The sequence below is a fragment of the Rhipicephalus microplus genome, chromosome 5 (assembly GCF_043290135.1).
Source record: "Rhipicephalus microplus isolate Deutch F79 chromosome 5, USDA_Rmic, whole genome shotgun sequence".
Lineage (NCBI taxonomy): Eukaryota > Metazoa > Arthropoda > Arachnida > Ixodida > Ixodidae > Rhipicephalus > Rhipicephalus microplus.
In genome coordinates this window covers 62,698,032-62,723,197 of record NC_134704.1, presented here as the reverse complement: position 1 = coordinate 62,723,197, position 25,166 = coordinate 62,698,032, and the positions used below count along the sequence as shown (strand labels likewise).

General features: G+C 49.9%; 1 protein-coding gene across 1 annotated transcript; it reads left to right on the top strand.

Moving 5' to 3' along the window:
- The first annotated feature begins 5,904 nt into the window (after positions 1–5,904).
- On the top strand, positions 5,905–21,932 carry LOC119173839 (ionotropic receptor 93a-like). The gene is made up of 5 exons (XM_075894333.1): positions 5,905–6,091; positions 7,676–7,793; positions 8,565–8,721; positions 17,716–18,016; positions 21,094–21,932. The coding sequence occupies exons 1-5, from the start codon at positions 5,915–5,917 to the stop codon at positions 21,346–21,348; spliced, it is 1,008 nt and encodes a 335-aa protein (XP_075750448.1). The 5' UTR covers positions 5,905–5,914; the 3' UTR covers positions 21,349–21,932.
- The last annotated feature ends 3,234 nt before the right edge of the window (positions 21,933–25,166 follow it).

The window sequence follows — 25,166 nt, the reverse complement described above, 5'->3', positions numbered from 1 at the left end:
CGCTCGGACCTTCAGACCTCAGGGCCCTGGTCCGGAAGGATAAGCTATAACGGTGTTTACCAAAGGGGTCCCGGAATAGACACTCCAGCCATCGTGGAGCCCCTGAAGGACTGCACATCTTTTGTTTGTTTGTTTGTTTGTTTTGAAATAAATTATTTCAATCAATCCGCAGTGCTTCTGCGGACGCCCAACTAAATATTTCAAGTACAACCGCACTCGAGTAGCAGTGTTTATTTACACTGATCTGCGCATGATTGTCCATTTTCATAACACGTTGTTTTCGCAGCAACAAACCTTCAGTCGCGAGTCAGCGCTCTAGCTGCGCCTTCTTTTCCGTTTTCCTTTGTTTTTCAGTTCACGCTATTATCAAAGAAAAATTGATGCAAGTTAGACTGCAAGCGAAAGCTGTACGAGAACTGCGGAGCATGATTGGCTCGTATTTCTCTCGTTTTTATCTGCTCTTTTCTGTTACTTTAGTGCGATTATGAGATGTCATGTATTCTTTTCGTACTCTTCCTGTGATTATTGGATTTGTTTGGCAATTATCTATTTTCCGTGCCGTAATCTCATTCCTACTGTTTCTCTCCTGTCTGCCGCCTGTCACCAGGCGCGCGTGATCGAGGTTGATTTGGACAAGTGACACGTGTAGACTCCCCCTTTGATTCCCCCCTGAAGTTGTAGGCTTATGCCACAGGAGCGAAAGAGAGACACGCCTGAACAATAACCGATGCCAGCCCCGGAACGTGAGCCGTGGCTTCGCGTGCCACGGCCTAGCGCCTTCTTTATTTTCTTCTGTCGCCATCGCGCGCTCTCCGGTTTGCGCACCGCCCGAACGAGGGCGCTACAGGGCCCCCCGTGTAGACTGGAAGTCGGAATGTGACATGCCGTTTGTGGTATTAGAACGGAAGATCAGTCGTAGATGAGAGGCTTTCTAGGGCGGTCTCCAGGTACGCCGGCTTGAGTCGGTCCAAGCTGACTGTCTCTTCACGGCCGTTCTGAAGTAGAGTGGCAGTTTTGGGGGTGCGGTGAAGGACGCGGAATGGTCCGTCGTAGGCTGGTGTCAAAGGTGGTCTGACCGCGTCGTGGCGCACGAAAACATGTGTTGCAGTGGCCAGATCAGGGTGGGCGAATATGGTCTTGTGTTCGGAAGGTCTGGGTGGAGTGGGCCGGAGATCTTGAACGCAGTCGAGGAGGCGTTGTAGGAATTGCTGTGGCTGGTCTGGTAGCTTCGTTGACGTGAAGAAGTCTCCCGGAAGCCGTAGAGAAGTGCCATACACCAGCTCTGCTGTTGAGCACTGCAGGTCTGCCCGGATGACAGCTCGTAAACCTAAGAGCACCAGTGGTAAGGCATCAACCCAGGTGGCTCTATTGAGGCGGGTAGTCAAGGCAGTCTTCAGTTGTCGGTGAAGGCGTTCCACCATGCCGCTGGCGCAGGGATGATAAGCCGTGGTACGGCAATCTCTGGCTCCAAGGATGCGATTAAGGCAAGTAAACAGCGAAGATTCAAACTGACGTCCACGGTCTGTTGTCACGGTGCAAGGACAGCCAAAACGGAATACCCACGTAGAAATGAAAACGCGGGCAACTGTCTCGGCTGTGATATCTTGAATTGGAACAGCCTCTGGCCAGCGTGTGAAGCGATCGACCATGGTCAATATATAACGGTACCCCTGAGACACTGGTAGAGGGCCCACAATGTCTAGATGAACATGGTCGAAACGACGGCCGGGTGGAAGGAAAGGTTGGGGCGGCATCTTAGTATGACGGGAGACCTTTGTCATCTGGCAGGGCAGGCACATGCGCGTCCAAGCGCGCACATCGCCGTTGATTCCGGGCCAGACATAGCGCTGGGTGAGAAGACGTTGAGTAGCCCGAATGCCAGGGTGACAGATGTCGTGTAAGGAGTGAAAAACGGTGCGTCGTAATAAAGCGGGAACGAAAGGGCGGGGAAGGTCAGCTGAGACATCGCACCACAAGCGCTCAGATGATAATGGATGAGGCACCAGGCGTAGTCGGAGAGAACGGAGGTTCTCCCGAGAAGCGGCAAGCTCTCTATCATCCTGCTGTGCCGAGGAGAATGAGGCCCAGTCGATGGTTGGCGGTGGAGAGTCAACCACGGCTATACGAGAAAGGGCATCTGCGGCGGTGTTGTCAGCTCCTTTCACGTGGCGAATGTCAGTCGTGAACTCACATATATAAGCCAGATGGCGGAGTTCACGGGGCACGTACTTGGATGAGTAAGTGCGGAAAACATACGCCAGTGGCTTATGGTCAGTCAGCACGTAAAACGAGCATCCTTCCCGGAAATGCCGAAAGTGCTGTATTGCAGCGTAGATGGCTAGTAATTCCCGGCCAAAGACGCTGTAGCGGGTCTCAGCAGGAAGTAGCTTCCGAGAGTAAAACGACAAGGGTCTCCACTCGGAGTTAATGCACTGCTGTAAGACGGCTCCGACGGCCACGCTGGATGCGGATGCGTCCACCATCAACCGAGTAGGGGCGTTGCCTCGTGGATGAATCAGAAGCACGGCGTTAGCGACCGCTCGCTTAGCAGCAGCAAAGGCGGCCTGGGCCTCTGACGACCAAGGAATGGCGGAGGACGGGCCGGCGGTCGACCGAAGGAGGTCGGTGAGCGGTCGTAGCAGTTCGGCACAGTGTGGTATGAAGCGCCTGGAAAAATTCACAAGCCCCAGGAATTGGCGTAATTGGCGCAGTGTTGTAGGCTGAGGATAATCCTGAATTGCTTTAACGTGGGACCGGAGAGGGCGTATTCCTTTGGATGATATGTGATGGCCCAAGAACTCGAGCTCAGATGCGCCGAAAGTACACTTAGAGGCGTTCACAACGAGGCCGTACTGCTGAAGACGTTGGAACAGAGCGCGTAGATGGTGCTCATGATCTTCAGGTGTGCGGCTGGCGATGAGGACATCGTCAAGGCACGCAAACACAGTAGGAAGACCCCGTGTGACCTCAGAAATGAACCGCTGGAAAGTTTGAGCCGAATTGCGGAGTCCAAAAGGCATCCGCACGTATTCAAACAACCCAAAGGGCGTCGTGATGGCGGTCTTAGGTATGTCGGCGGGCTCGACAGGAATCTGGTGGTACGCCTTAACAAGGTCCACTTTGCTGAAAATTGTGCAGCCGTCGAGGCGCGATGTAAAATCCTGGATGTGAGGTAGAGGATAGCTGTCGTGGACAGTCTTAGCGTTCAACGCTCGATAGTCCCCACAAGGACGCCAGTCACCAGGATCACGCTTTGGCGCCAAATGCAGCGGGGAAGCCCAAGCGCTTGACGACGGGCTGATAATGCCGAGCTGCAGCATGTGGTCAAACTCTCGTTTAGCAATAGCTAGGTGGTCTCCAAACAGGCGGCGTGGTCGAGCGGCTGCCGGTGGACCCCGGGTGACGATGTGGTGTGTCACCGTATGTTTAGGTGGCTGAGTGAGGTTGCACGGTTTAGTTAACTCCGGGAAACTCGCCAAGATTTTTTCGAACGGTGAGGAAGGTATCAGCATGCGGATGGCCATTGGAGCGATGTCGGACAGGACTCCCGAGATGGAGAGACGAGTCTTACCATCTATGAGGCGGCGCCGCCGCACGCTGACGTCCAAATCTAAGTATGAGAGGAAGTCCGAGCCGATGATCGGTTGAACCACGTCTGCGATGATGAAAACCCACCGGAAAATGCAGCGAAGGCCGAAGTCGAGGGTGAGAGATCGGAGCCCATACGTTGCTATAGACGAGGCGTTGGCAGCACAAAGCACTTGCCCCTGTGACTTTGAACGATCAGCCTTAGTCGGGGGCACAACGCTAATTTCCGCGCCCGTATCTATAAGGAACCTGGCGCCCGATAGCTGGTCCGTGACCATGAAAAGGCGGCTGGGACGAGAAGGGAGATCACACGCCGCCGTCAGTGATCCCGGCAGGCGTTTCCCTGCCACGAACATGGGGGTGTACACTTCGTGGCTCGGTGTCGGAAACGCCGGTGGTACCAGCAGAGGGGTGGAGGGCTGGGACTCCAAGCATCTCGTGTGCGTGGAAGAGCTAGACGACCGGAACGAGGCGAACGAGTCTCCTGCAGGGGGCTCCGGAGTGCGGCAATGGAGGCGGCGAGTTCGTCGATGCGGGCCTCAAGGCGCGAAATCGCTGTGTCTGCTGGTGATAAGACAGTGTTGACAGATGGGGAGGTCGCTTCATGAACCTGATCGGCGAGCTCCGCCAGGCGGTCGAGATTGACGTCGCCGGCCGCCGCGAGGACGAGGCGGATTGGCTGAGAAAGGCGTTGGAGGAAGAGCTCGCGAAGCAACGCTGAGTGGGCAGAGACGTCGTGTTTCCCAAGAAGCTGTCGCATTCGGCGCAGTAGTTGGGAGGGGTGCCTGTCGGACGCTCCCTGGATTTCGTGCCGACCGGTTGTGCGCCCGCGCGCTCCGCGCGCTCGCGACCTTCGGCGTCATCGTGGCTCTGGCCGACTGGGCTCGCCCTACGTCACCCCCTGTCACCGACGACCTTCGACGACAGTGTAGCTCTGACCTACTGGACCTGCTCTACGCCATCTACAGACGCTGACAACATCTCTCGCAAGTGTACCCCGTCCTCGGACTCCAGTGACCGTTTTTCCATCTTTCCTGTCTCTCCTATCCCCTCAGTTTTGTTGTTGCTTCTTCTTCCTCTTTCCTATACCTTTACTTCTACCCTTTTTATCCCTCCTCACCCCCATCCCTTGTGAGCCCTGTGGCGGTGTCGCTCACTGAAGCAGACAATAACGGGGCTCACTTTTTTCTTCCTTTCTCTTAAGAACCACTCCAGGGGCACCTGTCGCCAAGGTCCCCCTCTGCAAGGAGCTGCTGTAGGCGGACGCGTTCCGAAGGCATGAATCGTTCCAGCACCTTGGTTTTAAGGTGCTGATATGGCGTAGTGTCCGAGGGGTTGGAGAGGACGTCGGAGAGCTCGCTGGCAACGTCAGGAGGAAGGACGGAGGCTACGTGGTAGTAGCGTGTCGTTTCCGAGGCGATGCGGTACAGGGAGAATTGCGCCTCGACCTGATGAAACCAAACTTGCGGGTCCTGTGGCCAGAAAGATGGGAGACGCAGTTGCACGGCCGAGACGTCCTGCGGACGTGAGGCTTGTCCGGTTGAGGGTGCATTCGAGTCAGTCATTGTCTTCGTCCGGGTCACCACTTGTAGGCTTATGCCACAGGAGCGAAAGAGAGACACGCCTGAACGATAACCGATCCCAGTCCCGGAACGTGAGCCGTGGCTTCGCGTGCCACGGCCTAGCGCCTTCTTTATTTTCTTCTGTCGCCATCGCGCGCTCTCCGGTTTGCGCGCCGCCCGAACGAGGGCGCTACACTTTGTTTTTCAGTTCATGCTCTTATCAAATAAAAATTGATGCAAGTTAGACTGCAAGCGAAAGCTGTACGAGAACTGCGGAGCATGATTGGCTCGTATTTCTCTCGTTTTTATCTGCTCTTTTCTGTTACTTTAGTGCGATTATGAAATGTCATGTATTCTTTTCGTACTCTTCCTGTGATTATTGGATTTGTTTGGCAATTATCTATTTTCCGTGCCGTAATCTCATTCCTACTGTTTCTCTCCTGTCTGCCGCGCCAAGCGCGGTGCGTCCAATCTCCGACGCTGATATTTCGTTGCCGCTTCGCTGGCTAGGACATACGGACTAAAATTTCGGCGAAGATGGGGTTCTGAACGTGCAAGCTGCTTAGTTTATGTGTACAAAAAATGTCAGATCTGCACGAAGCCAACGCAAGGTGCGTCACAACGACGGGGACAATCTCTTCGACTGCCCCGCAGTTAATTTTCCATTCATGCCGACTCCACCATTCGGTTACGGCTTCTCTTCTTCGCATTAAAACTCTGTAGGTGGAGTGCACCTGCCGGTTGGCACCTCTTCGCGCCTGGTCATGTGCGCCTGGTGGCTGTACGTGGTGATCGTGATGGCCTACTACAGCAGCAACCTGATCGCTTTCCTCACGGTGCCCGAACCGCAGTGGGTCGTCTCCTCTTTTCGGGAAGCCGTGGCGAGAGAGGACATACACGTCTACATCCCTCACGGCACGGGTCTGCACCAGGAGATAATGGTACGCCGACACCTAAACTACGCAGCGTTCTAACATGCGAGAAGTTCAAAAGCACTGTAAGAGGACAACGTTAAAACACTATACATCAGTGGCACAGGTGAAAGAGATTTTTTTAAACTTTGCATTCCTTGAAAGAGGTCGAAAGTATTATTATTATTATTATTATATTATTATTATTATTATTATTATTATTATTATTATTATTATTATTATTATTATTATTATTATTATTATTATTATTATTATTATTATTATTATTATTATTATTATGAAAGAGCCTAAGGTCTCTTTAATGCTGCATTAGTTATTGCATTATTATATTTTTTTCTAGTTTCTTGCATACTGGGTATAATCTGTTTGAAATTTTTCAATGCTGGTCTTCACATTTCTGATGTTTAGGTAGTATTGCTTTCGCTAATTTGATCCTCGATTGTTATTGTGTTTATATGTAGTGTAAATGAGTTACATGTATTTTTTTCTGATTGTTTACATGACAAGCTTTTCGATATATATGTCATCTCCCGTCTGCCGATGTGCCGGACCAAGTCCTACAAGCCACTGTCTGACTTTGACAGGCCTGTTATTTGTTTTGTACAACTCAAGATGACAATAAAGATTACTATTATTATTATTATTATTATTATTATTATTATTATTATTATTATTATTATTTCCCTAATGTGCCCCAAAACAACCATGAAGTCTTAGTGGAGGTTTACACAAAAAATAAAACAAAAACAATAAACAATACAGTACATACAGTATTTAGCTAAAGAAATGAAATAAAAAGAGTAAAAACCACAAATAAAAAGAAATCAGCGTCACGTGCACAGACTTTCTTTTTCTCACGGCACGTTTGATAGATATGTGGCGTTTAACGTCCCAAAACCACCATATGATTATGAAAAACGCCGTAGTAGAAGGCTCCGTTGAACACCTGGGGTTCTTTGAAGTTCACCCAAATCTTAGCACACGGGCCTACAACATTTCCGCCTCCATAGGAAATGCAGCCGCCGCAGCCGGGATTCGATCCCGCGACCTGCGGGTCAGCAGCCGAGTACCTTAGCCACTAGACCACCGCGGCGGGGCTCACGACACGTTTGAGCCTCGAGGTTCAAACGAGAGAAGCGAATAGTGACAAACAAGTGAGAATGCCATGTGAGCCCCGCCGCGGTGGTCTAGTGGCTAAGGTACTCGGCTGCTTACCCGCAGGTCGCGGGATCGAATCCCGGTTGTGGCGGCTGCATTTCCTATGGAGGCGGAAATGTTGTAGGCCCGTGTGCTAAGATTTGGGTGAACTTCAAAAAACCCCAGGGGGTCAAAATTTCCGGAGCCCTCTACTACTCTATTTCATCTCTAATATCATATGGTGGCTTTGGAACGTTAAACCCCACATATCAATCAATCAGAATGCCATGTGAACTTGGGCTGACAACTCTGTGGCATCGCAGTCGAAGTTTAAGCGTCATCCATGTACTTCAATTCGTTTAAATCACTCACTCACTCCATAACCTTTAGATACCTCTTTCTTCTTACTTTGCTACATACCAGTTCACCCCATTGTTCCATCTATACCTAACGCAGAAATCGTCAAATGAGCACTTCATGAGACTTCGGCGGCGACTGGGAGTAACTGCTACAGCGGTGCCTGATCTCAGAACTATCATCGATAGGGTTGCAACTGGAAAGGCCATACTTTTAGGTAAGTGAGTTCCCCAAAGCGTGACGTATAGGTAAGTCGTTGAAGGACTCTCGGCAGTGTGTTCACCGTCCACTTTGTCCGTGCGATATGCAGGTATAGACCTGTACGTGACCAATCACACGTAATTAGTTACTCGAAATTATTTGTATTCATCGGTGATTTTGGGATAACTTGATCGCATTTTTCAGTCGGTAAAACTCACTGTACCTCGTTTATTTTTCTCAGTAATCGAGAACATACAAGTTAAATTATTAGCGAATTATTTTAAGATCAACATAATCATTTATAGCATCAATGTCGATAATTTTGTGAGGCTACAAGAAGCTACGCATTTTTGACAGCTACGACAAAAGCAATTGAACAGCGTGAGTCCCACCTTTCTCTTGCGTACGTGGGAACAGTCTAACCAAACTGCTCTCTGTTTGCTTTTTTTAGGTGGGGGGGGGGGGGGGGTACATTACGCAGCTTACGCGTTAAGCATGACTTTTCGAGTGAAGTGCGTAGCAGTATGCTGACCTTGCTCGAACGGACAACGTGCGGGGAGACCTCCCGTCCATTTTCGTTGTTGTAATTTCGCGAATAGACAGCATTTCACTGTCGAGAAGTGCTAGATGCATTGAATCTGTCAGCGTTCACCGGGACAGGAAAATATTTCGTTGCCGCGAGAACTTCACTGTTGCGAGGTTTCTCTATTGCGGGTTTCGACTGCGTTAATTAAGTAAATGAGTGCTCCCCTGAGCTTAACCTTCGTTATTTGGCTTCATTCTGCAGCGGACAAACAGCTGCTGGAAGCGCTTGTCATCGCGGATTACAAAAGTCAGCAAAAGCGGCGCTGTCGCGTCGCTATCTTCAACGACGACATCATGCTCATCACCATCGGAATCAGCGCTCGACGCGGGAGCCCTTTCGTTCAGGCCTTGAATCGACAGTGAGCGATGTTTTCCCTCTTATTTTTTTTAAGTGTGAATACACTTTATAAGCGACCCCAAACCCTCCACCGCCGTCGGCGGCGTCCGCAGTCTTCTCTCTATCTTTAAAAGAAAGAGGACTTGGCGGGCCGCAGCGCGACGCTCTACCGAATAAGCCACGGACGCGACGCTGATAGCGGTGTCGCTCCTCCGCTCTCCTCGCTCGCTGCAGCTGCGCGCGCATCCCTCTCTCTCGCGCGCCCGCCTTCTCTCTCAGTCTCCCGTCGAGAGCGCGCTACCATCTGGATATAAGGCGCGTTACTGACACCGATATATATATATATATATATATATATATATATATATATATATATATATATATATATATATATATATATATATATATATAGACAGATAGATACTGGTTTTTTCTGCTTCAATGCACAAAGTCACGTGACTATGTACCGAGACATTGTACGTTTATCACGCCAAAAGTGATTTGCTAGCATTCACTGCTTTGTCACTTTGTCAAATACTGTTGTTGCAAGTCCCGCAGAATTGAGCAAATAGTAATGAAATGAAGTCTTTCGTAGTTCCATAGTAAAAGCTGCGCAAAATTAAACGCGGACAAGTATATAGGCGTGAGACTACCGCTGACTGCCAGCTGCTTTGATTTAGTAAGGGAAATGCCTTCACACCTCAATGACCTTCAGCCTTTAAGGGCCACTCACCAGGTTCGACAATTTTGAGCTGACAAGCGCAATGCGTAGACGCGGCGTTCATGATCACGTCTGCCGAAATTTGCAACACTACGTGCTGCGGAAATGGGTCAAATTTCAAGATGAAAGCTGCTCGCCCTCTCCTCTACCGGCGCACGCGTAGAGAATGAGGGCATGACGTGGGCGTAGGAATGGTCCTACGTATACAGCACTGCAGTCACGTTGGTCCTCTACGTATACGACTATGCTCTGACGTTGTCAACAGTATACCACGTGACATAACAAAAATTATTTAACACAACATGCGTATTTTATGCATTTGTTGCTTTAAGAGATGAATAAAACTTGAAATAAATAATGAGAAGCAACAAAAAATTGTGCACGTTTTTCTTACATTTTTTTCCCGTGAAATGCTACAAGATGCGGGGCTAATGTGCCAGCGTTTCACATGCGTTCGGGTCCCCGCGGTCAGCGCACTGAGCAGACGACCGCCGTGGAACGCTCCTACGCGTTCGCGCACTCATTGTGCTCATCTGCTCTACCACGTCTAAGCCAGCGTTTCCAAACAATCCCGCAGAAACAGGCATAAGACCACAAAATAACGCTGGTCAACAAAGCAACGCCGCTCGCGTGCACGGGGGCTGGGCTTGTTCGGGCAAGTCATGCGCACGTCACCTTTTGGTCGGATGCCGGAGAGGGTGGGGAAGAGATTTGGCTTGCGAAGGCTACGTGGAGGAGCGGCAACGGGTTCGAGCTCGCTTCTTCTCACCGTCGTTTCGCGCCGCTTCAAAAAACCTGTTTTCTCCGCTCGTAATGAATTGATTCGAAAAAATTTTCTGTCGGTGGGTGGTGGTGGTGAAAACATTTAATAACCATTAAATGGTTACAGAGAGGTGATTGGGTTGGGGCCTTATTGGCCTCCTACCCTCACAGCACTAGGTGGAACCCCTATTCCGGGGCTCCATTGGCAAGCAACGCCGCCCGCGCACGTTGAACCAGAGCCTCTTGGGCCTTCAGGTCTTGACAGCCGAGCAGGGCCGCCTCCCAGCCCTCTCTCGTGGGATTGGGGTTGGGGGGGATAGATGGATTAGACTGGCACGCCCAGACGATGTGAAAGGTGTCAGCCACCTCACCACAGAACTGGCACGTGCCATCAAAGGATGAATTGAAATGTTTTAGCACCGCCGGGCACAGTACGGTATTGGTAAACAGTTTTAAAAGGAGGCGCTCGTCAGCGCGATGCAGTCCCTTACAAGGGTCTGGATAGCGCCGGTGCTCCTCCTTGTAGTAATTGGTAATATCTTTGAATGAAAGGGCCGAATTGTCTGATTGCGAGTAGGCTTCCAAAGACAGGGAGATAGCCCGGGAAGAGAGTGCGCGGGCGGCCTGATCGGCCTGTTCGTTACCCCTCAGTCCTTGGTGACCGGGTGCCCAAACCAGATTTCGCGGAGTTGGATTAACGTATCGGCAGCTAGGTTCCAGTATGCGCTGAGCAAGCGGTGAAGCCCACCCTAGCTGATAGTTCCGACAGGCCCCTCGTGAGTCGGTGATGATATGTTTAGAAGAGGGATAGGTGAGAGCCAGAGCAATGGCAACCTCCTCCGCGTGTGTTGCGCTGTAGGCTTTGAAAGTGAGCCCGTTTACGGTGTTTGCGTTGTGTATGACTGCGGCAGTATACCACCCCCCATGGTGCGGGCCGGCAACGTCCACGTAGCACACGTGTTCCTCTTGACCAAAGTGTCGCTGCAACGCTTCCGCGCGCGCCTGGCGGCGACCACTGTGGTTTTCTTTGGACATGTTGCGGGGAAGGGGTCGGACCCGGAGGGCGCGTCTCCAAGGTTCTGGCACTCTCACCCTTTCCTCAATATAGTAATCGTGTTTGATGTGTATTCGGTCCAAGAGGCGGCGACCGGAATGGGTCTGTGCAAGGCGCGTGTATTGGTTAACGAGGTGGGCTTCTCGAAGTTCCCGGTAGGTATTCACCACGCCTAGGGCCAGAAGTCTCTGGTTGGACGTGGTGATAGGGAGGTCGAGAGCCCGCTTGATAACTTTATGGTGGATGACCTCGAGTTGATCATCCTCGTGTTTGCGTAGGTGCAAGTAGGGAGTCGAGTAGAGTATTCTACTCGTTACGAAAGCATGGGCAAGCCGCATTGCATCCCTGCTTCGTAATCCGCCCCGCTTGTTGGAGACCCGGCGGACCATACGGCCCACCTGGTCTCCCACCGTGCGAAGTTTGGCTATTGTGGTGTCGGCCTTGCGTTGGTGGTGTATGAAGAGGCCAAGGACGCGGATCTCCTTGGCCTCACGGATCGGTCCCGAGGGAAGACTGATATGGAGCTGAGTTGTGTCCTGAGGGGAGGGACGTACGTGCACAAATTCTGACTTAGCCGGGGCACACTGGAGTCCGCAGTAGGTTGCGTAGTCGTCGACTACAGTCGCTGCTGCTTGCAGGCATGACTCCATGTGACCCAGGTTACCTTGCGTGGCCCAGATCGTGATATCATCCGCGTAAAGAGCGTGATGTATCCCTGGTAAAGAAGCCAATTTGGGGGGAAGATGAAGCATGGCTATATTAAATAGGAGAGGAGAGAGGACCGCGCCTTGAGGAGTTCCCCTCGAGCCGATGACGTAAGGCCCATGTTCCTCATCTTGTATGCGTATGTAGGCTCGACGGTCTGTAAGAAACTGTCTAACATAATTGAATGTTTTATAACCACAGTTGGTCTGACTGAGGTGGTCAAGGATTACCTCATGCTTCACGTTGTCGAATGCTCCTTTAAGATCCAAGGCCAGGACTACCTTGTCATTGTGGGGGCATTCAACAGGATCTAATATGTCATGGTGAAGCTGTAGAAGTATATCCTGGGCTGACTTCTGAGGGCGGAATCCAAACATGGTGTCCGCAAAAGTGTGCTGTGTTTCTAGAAACTCGGAGAGTCTGTCGCGCACCATCGTTTCCATCAGCTTGCCGACACAAGACGTGAGGGAGATGGGGCGAAGGTTCTCCACGTCAGTAGGTTTACCTGCCTTCGGGATGAAGGTCACGAGAGCTGATTTCCATTCAAGAGGGAGAGGAGTTTCTCCGTCCCAAATGCTATTGATGTATTTGAGGAGCGTGGCGTAGGCTGCGTCGGGAAGATTGGCCAACAGTTTGACCGTAACCTGGTCACGCCCTGGTGCTGTGCCACGCTTCATCTTGCGTAAGGCCGCCTGGAGGTCGTGGAGCTGGAACGGGGTGTCCAACTGCGTGTTCTTTTTGCCTGCGTAGGAGTATGCGGCCGTCCGGGGGTCCTTGGTGGTGCACAGGTATCGGTCCCTGAGCGTGTTTGCCAGCTGTGTTGTCGTTCCTGTAAAGTTGTGCATGACCTTATGTAAGTGACGTTGAGTTTCCGTGCGTGTTTGTGTTGGATCGATGAGAGCGCGAAACAGGCGCCACGTGTTGTGACCAGACATCTGGCGTGCAGCCGTGTTGCACCTGTCCACCCAGTTAGTGTCGGCTAGCTGAGCAGCATATTCCGCAGCTTGCTCCGTGAGTTCTAGGATGCGTTTTTTGAGGCGTCTGTTATGTTTCTGTTTTTTCCATCGTTTGGTGAGGCTGCGGCGGGCCTGCCAAAGATGGAGGAGGTGGTTGTCCACGTCCGTTTGAGTTTCCGTGAGCTGTATCAGCTGTTCGTGTTGTTTCAGTGTAGACGTCAGTGATTTAGACCAGGTGTCGTATCCCGACTGGAGAGGGTCTACAATAGGTAGAGTGGTGCGGAAAGTTGTCCAGTCTGGGATACGAGCTTGTGTAAGTGGGCGTTTTAAGGGACGCATGTACACAGTTGTGTTTAATACACAATGATCACTACCGAGAGTGTCCTGTGTGTTCAGCCAGTCGGCATGGCGTATGTTGCGTGTAATTGTGAGGTCCGGGCAAGTATCTCGTTGAACAGAGTTGCCTACACGTGTTGGGCTGGCGGGATCAGTGTGGAGGGTGAGTCCAAGTGTAGAAAGAAGTTCCGCAAGCTTCCTTCCACGCGTGTCCTCTCGTGGGTAACCCCATAACCTGCTTGGGGCATTGAAGTCGCCGACGATCAGGAGGGGGTCCCGTCCTGCCACCTGCATAGCTTGTGTGAAAGTTTCGCTGAACGTGACGTTCTTAAGCTTTGGGGGACAGTAAATGTTTAAAATATGAACAGGTGGGACGGATCGCCTTATAGGCAGCACCGACACCATTGTGTATGGGAAAGGCGGTGTTGTGGGGAGTGTGACTTCCTGGGCGGTATATTGCTTGTGAACAAGTATACATGTCTCCGGGTTGTGTTGAAATGTAGTGTAATTTGTGAGTTTGACGTCCGAGCCGGGTTCCTGAAGGGCAACCACGGCAACAAGGAACTCAAAGGTCTCAAGATAGAGGCGGAAATGAGCCCGCTTCTTGTGGTTCTTGAGACCTCTGCAGTTCCACTGTGTTAGTAACAACGGCTGAGTTGCTCTGGCTCGCGACCTATGGTTGGAGGCCATGTTCGGAGATAGAGGGTGGGGTTGTGTTGTTAAGATTACTCAATTCACCAGCACCCTGTGCTGACGTACTGGAGTCTTCAGAAAAGTCCGACTCATCTGGAGTCACTCTGTTAAATTTTGAGGGGCGATTAACGTCCCTAATTGGCCCTACGCGCTTGAGGACGCGTGGATTGTCTTGTATCCACTTTTGGATAATGTGAGTTACTGTTTGTGTCACCTGTGCGATGACAGTCTCCATATGACGCGCGATAGTGTCGTGGATAATTTTGGGGAGGTCGGCCAATTGTGTTTCTATTGCATTCACCTGGGTCTCCAGGGCCGCGACGCGACTCTCTACAGTAGTAGGAATCTCCCTGTCTGTTATATTTTCCTCTTCGTCGCTCAACGAGGGTTTAGTAGTGAGATTGGTTTTGAGCGAGTCAAGTTCGCTGGCTAGTTTTTCATTCTGAGATCGCAAAAGGGCGAGCTCATGCCTGAATTTTTGTGTTTCGGTAGTGCTTGTGGCAGAAGGAGGTGGAGAGGAGAGAGAGGAGGGAGAGGAGGCGACCTCCACCCAACTGCCCACCTTGGGTTGGTTGCGTGCAGCGTTGCCAGATGGAGCGCCGAGAGCTGGAGATTCCGCCGCGCCAGGTGGTAGCGTTGCCGTTGCTGCTTTGCCAGGAATTGGCACTTTGCCAGTTGACCGGTGCTTTGGTTTTGTTGGGGTCCCCGATGTCCTGGACCCTGGTTGCTGAAGCCTGATGAATTTTTCAGTGCATTCGCGGGAGCTGGTGAGATGCGGACCCCCGCAAACTATGCACGTTGGGTTGCATTCGTGGGGGGCCATCCCCTCAGGACCAGCGCCCACGTTTTGGCCACAAAGGCTGCATCTTTCGGTGACCGGGTTGGGACAGATATCCACCCGGTGCCCCAGTGCACCACAGCGGTAGCACGCTGGCACTGTCTTCTTGTACTCCCTGACGGGAGTCAGTTCTGCGTTATAGTGGACGAAACGCGGAACCTTCCTTCCCGCGAAAGTCAACACAGCTACGTTGGAGTTCCCCAGCTTGCGCGCATAGACTAGTTCACCGCCACGCCACTGCACACTATGTTTCAGAGACGCACTGGTTTCGAGGTTGTGCACAGAAATCACGCCGCGACACACATCACCGGTGAGCTTGAGGTGACCGCGAAGCGGCAGCGGTCCTTTGCTGGTGTTGATTTGAAAGTCCGACAGCAGTTTCTGAGCCACCTCGTTATTCTGCGTGCCACAGATGATGATGTTTTGCTCCCAATTGGGAGAAATGCTGATGTCATTCATGTGCTGCCTTTCGATGAGTTGGGAAATGGCAGCGCCGAGCTCACCTTGTTGAAACGCTGCCTTGAGGGCTACTGTGATGCGTGGCTTGAGCACGATCACGTAGTCGCCAGGATTCATCCTGACCGTTGGTTTCGGCGTCCACTTGGAGACTGGTGAAGTCTTTTGTGGAGCTTTAGGAGATGGAGCACGAGCGTCTCCAGTGGCTGAATTGTTGAGAGGAGTTTTCAGTGCAGACGCTCCTTCCGCGTTTCTTCGGCGGCGACGCCGATCCTCGACGAGTTGAAAAATGTCGGCTTGCTCCGCCGAAATGGTGGATGGGCCGTCGTCTGATGGATTTGTCGGGATATACGACCACGACAGAGTCGTAGGGTCGTAGCCACGTAGTTCAGGCAGCGCCATGTTGAGGAGTTGACCGAGCGGCGTCTCCGCATCCAGCAGCGGCGGAGCCGCCGCCGTGAGGCTTAGCTCGTTCGCTACGTTGTGATGCAAAGTTGCTCGAAGTGGCCGAAAATTGGGCGTACCTGGGTGAGATCGGTGTCCCCAGAATCTTGCTGACTTGGCAGATGCAGTCACACAAGTTTTAGAGCAGCCACATTGAAGAGAGCACGGTTCCAGCCGAAAATCGACGGAGCCGATGAGCGTCGCGTCCGATCACTTCGCGAAGCGCCCGCGTCTCTTCTGTCGGAACGTTCCTCATCGAACACCCAACTTCCACTGACTAACTAAAATTCGGTATGGCGCCTGGTGAGTGGCCCTTTAATACATCAAAGTTCTCACCTGGAAGTTCTTGCTCAACTCACTTTTCTGAGCCGTAAAACATTGATGAGTGTAGAGAAGCCGCTACAAAAACAGAATAAATGATCAGAACATGGTGATCATAATTAGCTGCGTCCTGCAAAACTTTTTGTAGCTTTTTTTTTGTATCGAAAGTTGGTCCCGAAAAAGCTGCTTCGAATGCACGTGTTGCTGCGATCTCAACACTGCCCTATGTTATCAGCTAGACCACTGGCGTATATAGTCTGAAACGTGGGCAGCAATGGCCTGTCTTTTATCGGTCTCCAGACTTCCCACTTATCTGAATGTAGGAACAGTGCAACCTTGAAGTAGTTACTTCGTAACTACGGTTACAAAGTAACTACTTCTAGGTTGCACTGTTCCTACATTCAGTTATGTCCTAACAACTTGCCCAAGTTTCCACGCTTCATAAATTCTCACTTATGTTTAGTTATCTTTATACCATCCCGGTAAACGCGCTTCTCCACACATTCAAGTGGGTTTCTTGCAGCTTTAACTTGCTGTACCGCGTCACTACTTGTGCGCCGTTCAAAACCTACCTTTTAATGTTACATTCACCCGCAGGTCACGGGATTAAAGCCCGTCTGTGGCGGCTGCATTTTCGATGGAGGCTAAAATGCAGTATAGGCCCGTGTGCTCAGTTTGACTGCACGTTAAAGATCCCCAGGTGGTTGAAATTCCCAAGCCCTCCACTGAGGCATCTCTCATACACATATCGTAGTTTTGGGACGTTAAATCCCACCTATCAATCAATCAATGTTATCATCACAACTCACAGTCACCACCATCACATGGATGCTAGCAGAAACGACCAATCATGGACGATCAATGCAAAACCAGAAGTGGTCACCCAAGTTGCTGGGCAGGTAAATCACCTTTGATGATGATGATGATATATGGGGTTTAACGTCCCAAAACCACCATGTGATTATGAGAGACGCCGTAGCGGAGGGCTCCAAAAATTTTGACCACCTGGGGTTCTTAAACGTGCACCCAAATCTGAGCACACGGGCCTACACCATTTCCGGCTCTATAGGAAACGCCGCCGCCGCAGCGGCGATTCGATCCCGTGACCTGCGGCTCAGCAGCCGAGTACATTAGCCACTAGACAATCGCGGCGGGTCATGGTCAATCACCTTTGAAGTGACGTGCAAAATGCTATTAGTGGTTTCAAGATTGCAAGCGTTGTACCCGTAACAACTTCCGGTCACCTCATTCACCAGGTCATAACTTGGAAACTAAAAGCACGTCCTCAAGTTTTTTTTTTCAAGGGTAAGGAAAGTCTCTTTTTTGTTTTTCAGATAAAATAAGCGTGTGTAAAGTTCAAAGGAATCTCTTCTCATTTTTATGTAGCTCAAAAGAAGAATCACTTGAATCGAGGAAAGCGTAGAAATTGAGCGAGCTGTTTTCTAAATCTCTTCTTGCCCACCAATGTTATACTAAGGCACATCAGTAGACGAAACCGCATGCCATCAAGGGTATGTATTTGTAAACAGTGAAAGGGTCTATTAAGAGCTGGGCGCCAAATGCGAACTTCACTTTTCAGTATGAGTAAAACATGTTATATGATGGGCTAATCTGCAAAAAAGAAAGATCTGGAGTGATCATGATGGGTTCTTCTCAAGGACCCACAGGCACCGGGTTCAACTCCAGTGGCGCGCACATCACTAAGCTCTGCTCGACCCGATTTCACGCAGTTTCTACCTGCTGCGGACTTCGGGCAACCTACATTTCCTGCTAAAGAATCACCGCGAAAAACCGCACGAGTGCTTCCGCAACTACGGAGAGGACACGCGTGGCCTGTCTAAGCCCATCGGCCTGTCCGAAATGGAGAGCGCCTTCCTTCTGCTGCTGCTCGGCACCGCCATCTCCTTGATGACAGTGCCCGTAGAGTTCGTCGCGCACTGGGCTCGCTCTAGACGCAGAGCACGGATGCTGATGCCTTCGGGGACGACCTCGGGCCATGACAACGGTTGGTGGATTCCCGACGACAACAAGGTATGGCATAATACTTTGCTAAGAAATTCTATTACTGCTGTTAGGTCTAACCATGGCCATTTCTACATGCGAAGTGACTTACGCTCAAACCGGTGTGTGGCGCGACCACTTATGTGCTAGCATGAACTCCTCTTCCACTCTTGCTCCTCCCCAACTCTCACCCTCTCGTTTGAGTCGCCGGCGAGGGCAACGAAACGCCTCCTCAGCAGTGCGGCATCCACACCTCCACTGCCCTCTCTCTCCTCTCATACGCCCTCCGTGGAAACGCGTTCCGCATTTCCGTGACACATAGCGCGTCTGCGTTGTTCGTAGCCGTTTATCGCAGGCCCCCTCTTGCGTGGTGTGCACCCCCCCCCCCCCCCCGTGCAGCGTCGCATCACGTCATGGTCTTCTTGGGCGGGAGATGGTGTACATTTGGGGGGGGGGGGGGGGGGGGCGTAGATCCCTAAGCCGTGGGTCGTGCGTCCGCGATGTGTGTAGTAGTCGTCGTAGTAGTAGGTAGCCACCTCCATGGCTGGACTAGAGGAGCGGCACGCGCGCACTCATTTGGATTGAGGAGGAAGCCCGCGCGCGTTACTCATAAATAGATAGTTGTTTCTTCTCTTGAAATAACCTGCATAGACGAGTATTGGTGACTTAATCTCCAATAAAATTTGCCTTGAAGTTGATGCTTACTAAAAAAAAAACTAGTATCAGAAGTACGCGCTTTGAGCACTATCTGACCAGAAAGGGTAGCCATGTTAAACTCGCTGTGCGCAACGTCATTGGTTTTAGCAAGGTATAGCGAAGGTCGGGCCGAAGTGCCGTGAACAATAGCCGCGGTGAGAGGTGGAAACTAGAGACTAAGCGCAGGCCATGAAAGTGCGCATGTGCCGCTCCTCTAGTGCGGCCGTGCCACCTCTCGTTTAGTCCTTGGAATGTCCACTGGATGGCGGTACTTTTATATGATGAATATATGATGAAAAGATGCGAGATAGTGGTACTTGGAGTATTCACTAGATGGACGGACGGATGAACAGACGCACGAATAGACTGACAGACAGATGCGCGGTCGGATGGAAGGACGCATGGATGCACGCATGAGTGACGCACAGACGAACGGACGCTTGGACGGACGTAAGCACGGACGGAGTGATGGACGCTTCGCCCCACTCATCATCATGCACTCCGTGTATATGCTGTGATCTTTCGTTGAATACAGTAGCGAGTGACACTGTGAGATTTTTGGTGAGCAGGAGGGAGCTAATAATATTCATGTCATGATTTAAATACGCAGTGTTGTTAAAATTACCATCGCCGCACGCTTGTGTAACGCAACAGCCAATCACACTACGATGCGCAAACCACAAACTCTCATCGACCCTTGAATCTGTACCATGGATGCGCATATGGCATTCTATTCTTAACAACGCTTACACGGCGAGGAATGCGCAACGCTCCAACATATGGTATTGACATGCCCAAGGACACTACATCTCACACATTTCTGCCTTCCCAGCAAGCAGCAACGGGAGTTTAACAAATATTTCGTAGCTCTACTCACTGGTTCATAATGTCAAGCACTGAAAAAAGCTTGTCCAGTGCATTAGTGTTATTTTAACGCGATAGCGTTAGAAATCTCGTGTCGCAGAAATCCCGCCGTCGGTGTCAACCCCGTTGGTTGTGAGCGAAAAATCGTCTTTGTGCCTATGACCAAAAAATCAAGTTACAAATCGCTGTGGGAGGCCGCTACGTGTCCACGCGTGCGCACTCGATCACACTGAAAAACCAGCGCATTCGAAGAAAAAAGAAGTGTCCAAGGTGACGAGGCGCGGGAGTTTCTTTGGCCCTGCCACCTCTCCCTGCTTAGCTTCCAGCGCTTCCGTCGGGTCGAGAGAAGAGATCATGCAATCGCAGCATGCGCAAACCTTTGTAACTCCACTCGCACTGGATGGATTCTTAAAGTTTTTGCAGCAATGAATTTGTGAGGCAATAAGCTCTTATAGTGAACTCATTTTATGGTTACTTGAAAAGGTGTTTCAGGGCTCCTTTGACGCATTTCGTTCGACAGGTTTCACGAGGAAAACGAGCCCGTTCGGTGATTTGTAGGCCCATTTTGGGAGCCTCAAATTACGTCGAAAATGTCGGGATAGTGCAGTCACCGCCACTAAAAACACACAGGAACTTTCAAACAGCTATAAAAATGGACAACTATGTACATCTAGCGGAAAATATATTAGCCTTTTCCAGGGGCGTTGATAAAGCAAACAGCAAACGCTAGATTGTGTGCTGCTATCTTTGAAGCATTGTGAGACTCTTTATGGCCTCCGAGATGGCGAGCGCACGGCGTGTGTTTTGGAGGCCATGTGACTCTTGCTTTAGATCAAAAACATGTATGTACCATTCACGTGCGCACGCTGGTACGATCTACTGTGTGCGTGTGTGTGCGCGTGCGTGTGTGTGTACGTAACACAACATATTAATAAGTATGCACTTAGCGGTTGAAGGGCGCACTAGGGGATGAATTTCGCTATCGCGTTGAACTCTTAAAGGCGAAGATTAATTGTCCTCTAATTGTTTTGTGTGTGTCGTAAGTTGAGTCCATGATTTTATCCGATATTTAAGCAATGGGAGGCAGTGATGTCTAGCTCCAACTCTGTGGATCATCTATAATCTACCAACCCAGCGAAAAGAGTAGCTAAGGCTACGGGGGCTTTTATACTGAGAAGAACGCTTATAGCAATAAGTAAAGCGCGTTGTATACGTATAGTGTCTCTAGAAACTAGGGCAGTGCTCCACACTGCCATATGGCTATAATATATCATGATGCACAGTGCCTTCCGTAGTTCAGGCGAGGCGCTGTGGCTCACTCGACAAAGGGGACGGAAAGGTTTCAGCCCTCTAGCACTTGCTAATACGGGGGCTAGTATGAGTGTCACGAATAGAAGTTGAAGTCTTGATAATACTCGCCCACATGTTTGATGAGATGCACCCAAACTTTTGAAGTACTTGATGCTATCGTAACGTCAGGAGTTCGTGTAATGTCATGGCGACTCGTCGCCAGCACATTTTTGAGGATAGAATTCTTTTCTTTGCAGACTCGCCCTTTTATCAGCCTGCGACACGGCTGGAAGCGTGCTGATGAGGCTGTCTGGACCACAGTAGGTCCAGGAGGCCACGTCATCAGTGACTGCTATCCAGCGTTCGGCCAGTTCGGCCGTCGGCCCTTGTACGTGAATCCGGCTCCACCCTTTCCCTTTTACCAACCCTGCTGGGGTGGAACAGCAGCCGCAGAGGAGCCGGCGCAAGGCAAGCGACGGGGACACGTCGTCATGGTCGGCAACTGGCCGTGATTTGCGCGCGCTCACCGTCTAAGAAAGACCCTCATCACAGTAGCAGTATATATAGTGTTGTTCATGCAGCATATAGCTAAGTGTGTTTGCTCACAGAAAGCTTGCATTCAAGCGAAGCTCCATTCTCCTTCAATACAACATGATAGCGTTCTTAGATCAGTTGAAAACCTTCGTACAATATCACATGCACAAGGCACCATCTTGACTGTAGTTTTGTCGCTTATTAGTTCAATAACGGGAGAGTATGCTGGCTTGAAAGCCGTACACCACAGCTGCATGCCTTGTCATTAATGAGTAGAATAGAAAATGGAATTACGTATATATATAACGTATTCAAGCATTTCGTCACAACACCAAATAAGCACTTAGAAGCCAATGAAACATGACATTTCTGTAAAGCCGTTTTCCAAGGTCTATCCTAATGTGTATGATGTATAGTGTAGAGATTTAATCACTGCCAAAAATGATTTTTCCCTCTGCAAGACCCTAAATTACAAAGGCACAAAGCACGTACAGTTGTTTTTCGTTCTTGAAACTTTTGTGATCGAAATTGATGAATTCTTTATTGTGACGTGGTTTTAAAAAGTAGCTTCGAATAAAAAAATATTTGCATACTGCGCCTGTTTGAATAAAATTATTAACCATCTCTTCGAAGAGAACACTGGGGATTTATTCACACGGTGTCCGATTCTTGGACATGTCCGATTCGCCGGAGCTCTTTCAGTTAGAAAAAAAAACGGTGACGTCATGGCCCGCTTGACCATGTCGGCGCATCGAACCTGCCAGCACATTCTCACCGTAAAAGTGAATGAAATGTAGAGTAACGAGACTATAAAACGAACTTGACAAGTCTGACCGTACGTATGAATGTGTTGAGGAGTTTGAAGAACGATTCAGGGAGTGCGTACAGTCCTTTTAGGGAGGTCAGGCGGGCGGCCTCATTAAACCTAATTCAAAGGCTAACGTGATAATACTATGCACGGCCTCCGAGATGTGCGTTCAAAAGCGAATATCTGGGGCAGCATTCGTCGTGGCGAAACGCATTCCGTCATTTTAGTTTGTATATAGATTTGTCAAAGCTGCGTGGCGTCAAAATGACGTTGCGGAAGAAAGACCGGGAACAGATAGATAGATAGATAGATAGATAGATAGATAGATAGATAGATAGATAGATAGATAGATAGATAGATAGATAGATAGATAGATAGATAGATAGATAGATAGATAGATAGATAGATAGATAGATAGATAGATAGATAGATAGATAGATAGATAGATAGATAGATAGATAGATAGATAGATAGATAGATAGATAGATAGATAGATAGATAGATAGATAGATAGATAGATAGATAGATAGATAGATAGATAGATAGATAGATAGATAGATAGATAGATAGATAGATAGATAGATAGATAGATAATGTGGGGTTTAACGTCCCAAAACCACCATGTGATTGTGAGAGACGCCGTAGTGGAAGGCTTCGGAAATTTAGACCACTTGAGGTTCTTTAATGTGCGGCCAAATCTGAGCACACGGGCCTAAAACATTTCCGCCTCCATCGGAAATGCTGTCGCCGCAGCCGGGATTCCATCCCGCGGCCTGCGGGTCAGCAGCCGAGTACCTTAGCCACTAGCCTACCGCGGCGGGGCAAGACCGGGAACAGGCGGCGCACTCCAGCCAATCAGAGGAGGCCAATTGTACATGTTCAAGGATCGGACACCGCGAGAATAGCTCCCCAGATGGGATGTAAAGCAGCAGCGGTGCACACGGGTGTAGACGCGGGTGCTGGAAAAGCGACTTGGAGCGAAACTCGGTGTAGCGTTTACTCTAGTAACCGTTTGTTTGAAACGCAATGACAAAGGAGGCGGGTTGGGTTTCGTGTAAGTTTCTTCGCACGTAAACTATCCGAAACAGCGTTTCCAGTAGACGTGCGGTCGAGGGTTGTGGGCGGTGGAGAGGGTGAAGCGAGAAAGAAGTTTGTTGCGAGCGGTAGGAGGAGCCGGCAGCTGTGAGTGCTGCGGTGAGCGTGCTGCGGGTGAGGAAGCGAGTGTCGTCAGCGCGTGCCTGCGAGAAAAGCATCAGAGAAGCGTGCGAGCGGCGCATGACGTCAACGCGCAGCTGCGGCGAGAACTACTTGGCACCCCTTCAACACGTGCAGCGAGGGAACGCGTTTCGGCGCGTTTGTACGGCGTTAACCACATGAGTCATCAAAGAGCTGCTTCGCATCTAATAACATTTCAAATGAGTCTACATTTGTGTGCAGTGGTACAATTCTGATATTATTTGGCGCTTCTTACTATATTCTACAGGGATACAGTTTGCTCTGCTAGCATGCCTGGATAGCTGACGGGTTACGGCGCCCTCCTTCGCATCGTGGGCACATGGATTCACACCTCGCAAGCCCAAGAATATTTCCTGCCAACAATATCGCTATTTCTTTTTCATTCTATCTTCATTTCCTTCTCTCTGTGTGTGAATGTTATCTCGCCTCTCTGGGTTATTGCATTTCATGAAAACAAAAAAACTCTTCTGGGTTGTACACGACAAAAAAACTCTTCTGGGTTGTACACGTAAGCGACAAACGCAGAAGAGAAAGAGGACAAAAGTAGCGCTTGCCGCTTCATGATTATTATGTTTTTCTAAATTCGGTGCACATTACATATTTCATTATTAGTAATTTACACGTCAAAGCTGTGATTATTTGCCTAGTGGACCTAAGACTTATATAAAACAAATATTATGGGAAGAATTCACCATCTCATCGGCTTCACGGGCCACCTTGCATGTGCCATGTGTGGATGTCAGGAAAAAGATAATATTTTTCAAAGGCTGGTCTGGCGATATCACCGCTATACAACTTTTGTTCAGAATCAGAAACAATAGAGCACTATTTTTTATCACGTCGCGATAAAAAACACTCTTAGTCCTCCCATTCGCTAGCCTGGGGCTGAACTTCACAATAGAAAATATACTTTCCTTCCGTGCTTCCGATCTCGGCTTCAGCCACGAGAACGTTTTTTATGCAGTTTGCAAGTACCTTAACGAAAGTAAGAGAATTAAGCTTTTAATTGCGTGATTAATATTCCTGCAAAAATATTCCAACATAAACAGGAGCTCTGTTTAACCACGCTAACTCCTATTCAAGATAAATGAATGATTGTCTGATCTGAACGAGTGACAAACAACTATTGCACTCCTTTCATTCTTCCCAGGGTGTCTTTTCTTTTTCCTTTCTTTTTTTTTCTCCGGTGGGTGGTTTCGATATTGAATATAAAAAAAACCTTACTGAATTAAGTAATCGATTCTTGGCGATCTCCCTGAGCGGGTACGAGCCATGGCTGTGGAATCATCATCATCATCTACAACTCTCGGCAAACGTCGAGCACGACAGCTCTGCTGTAAAATAATGCGAGAAAGTAGCTGTTAACTGAGTAGGAGGGGGCAGGTGTAGGAATCCAACCCTTCATGTCACACAAATGATTTCACATGGTGCGCCACGGCATCTCCTCACCGCCATTAGACAAGAAGAAGAAAAAGAAGATCAAGATTGCACGTAGCCATTATTTCATTCCCTCCGCGACGTAAGAAGGTGGCCCGCGGAGAAGGCGACCTCAACGCAACCTTTACGTTCTCTTTCCACGACCTAGAAGGGCAGCTCAGCTCCAGTCTCCTTGCAGAACTGCCTCCGCCGCGGTTTGAGAACTGCGGCTTTCGTGCTCTGCATCGTGAGGCCCTGTGCAAGCATGGCCATAAACGCGAGCACTACGAATGAGTCCACTGTCCTAACCAAAAACGGTAACAAGGGACTGCTTCA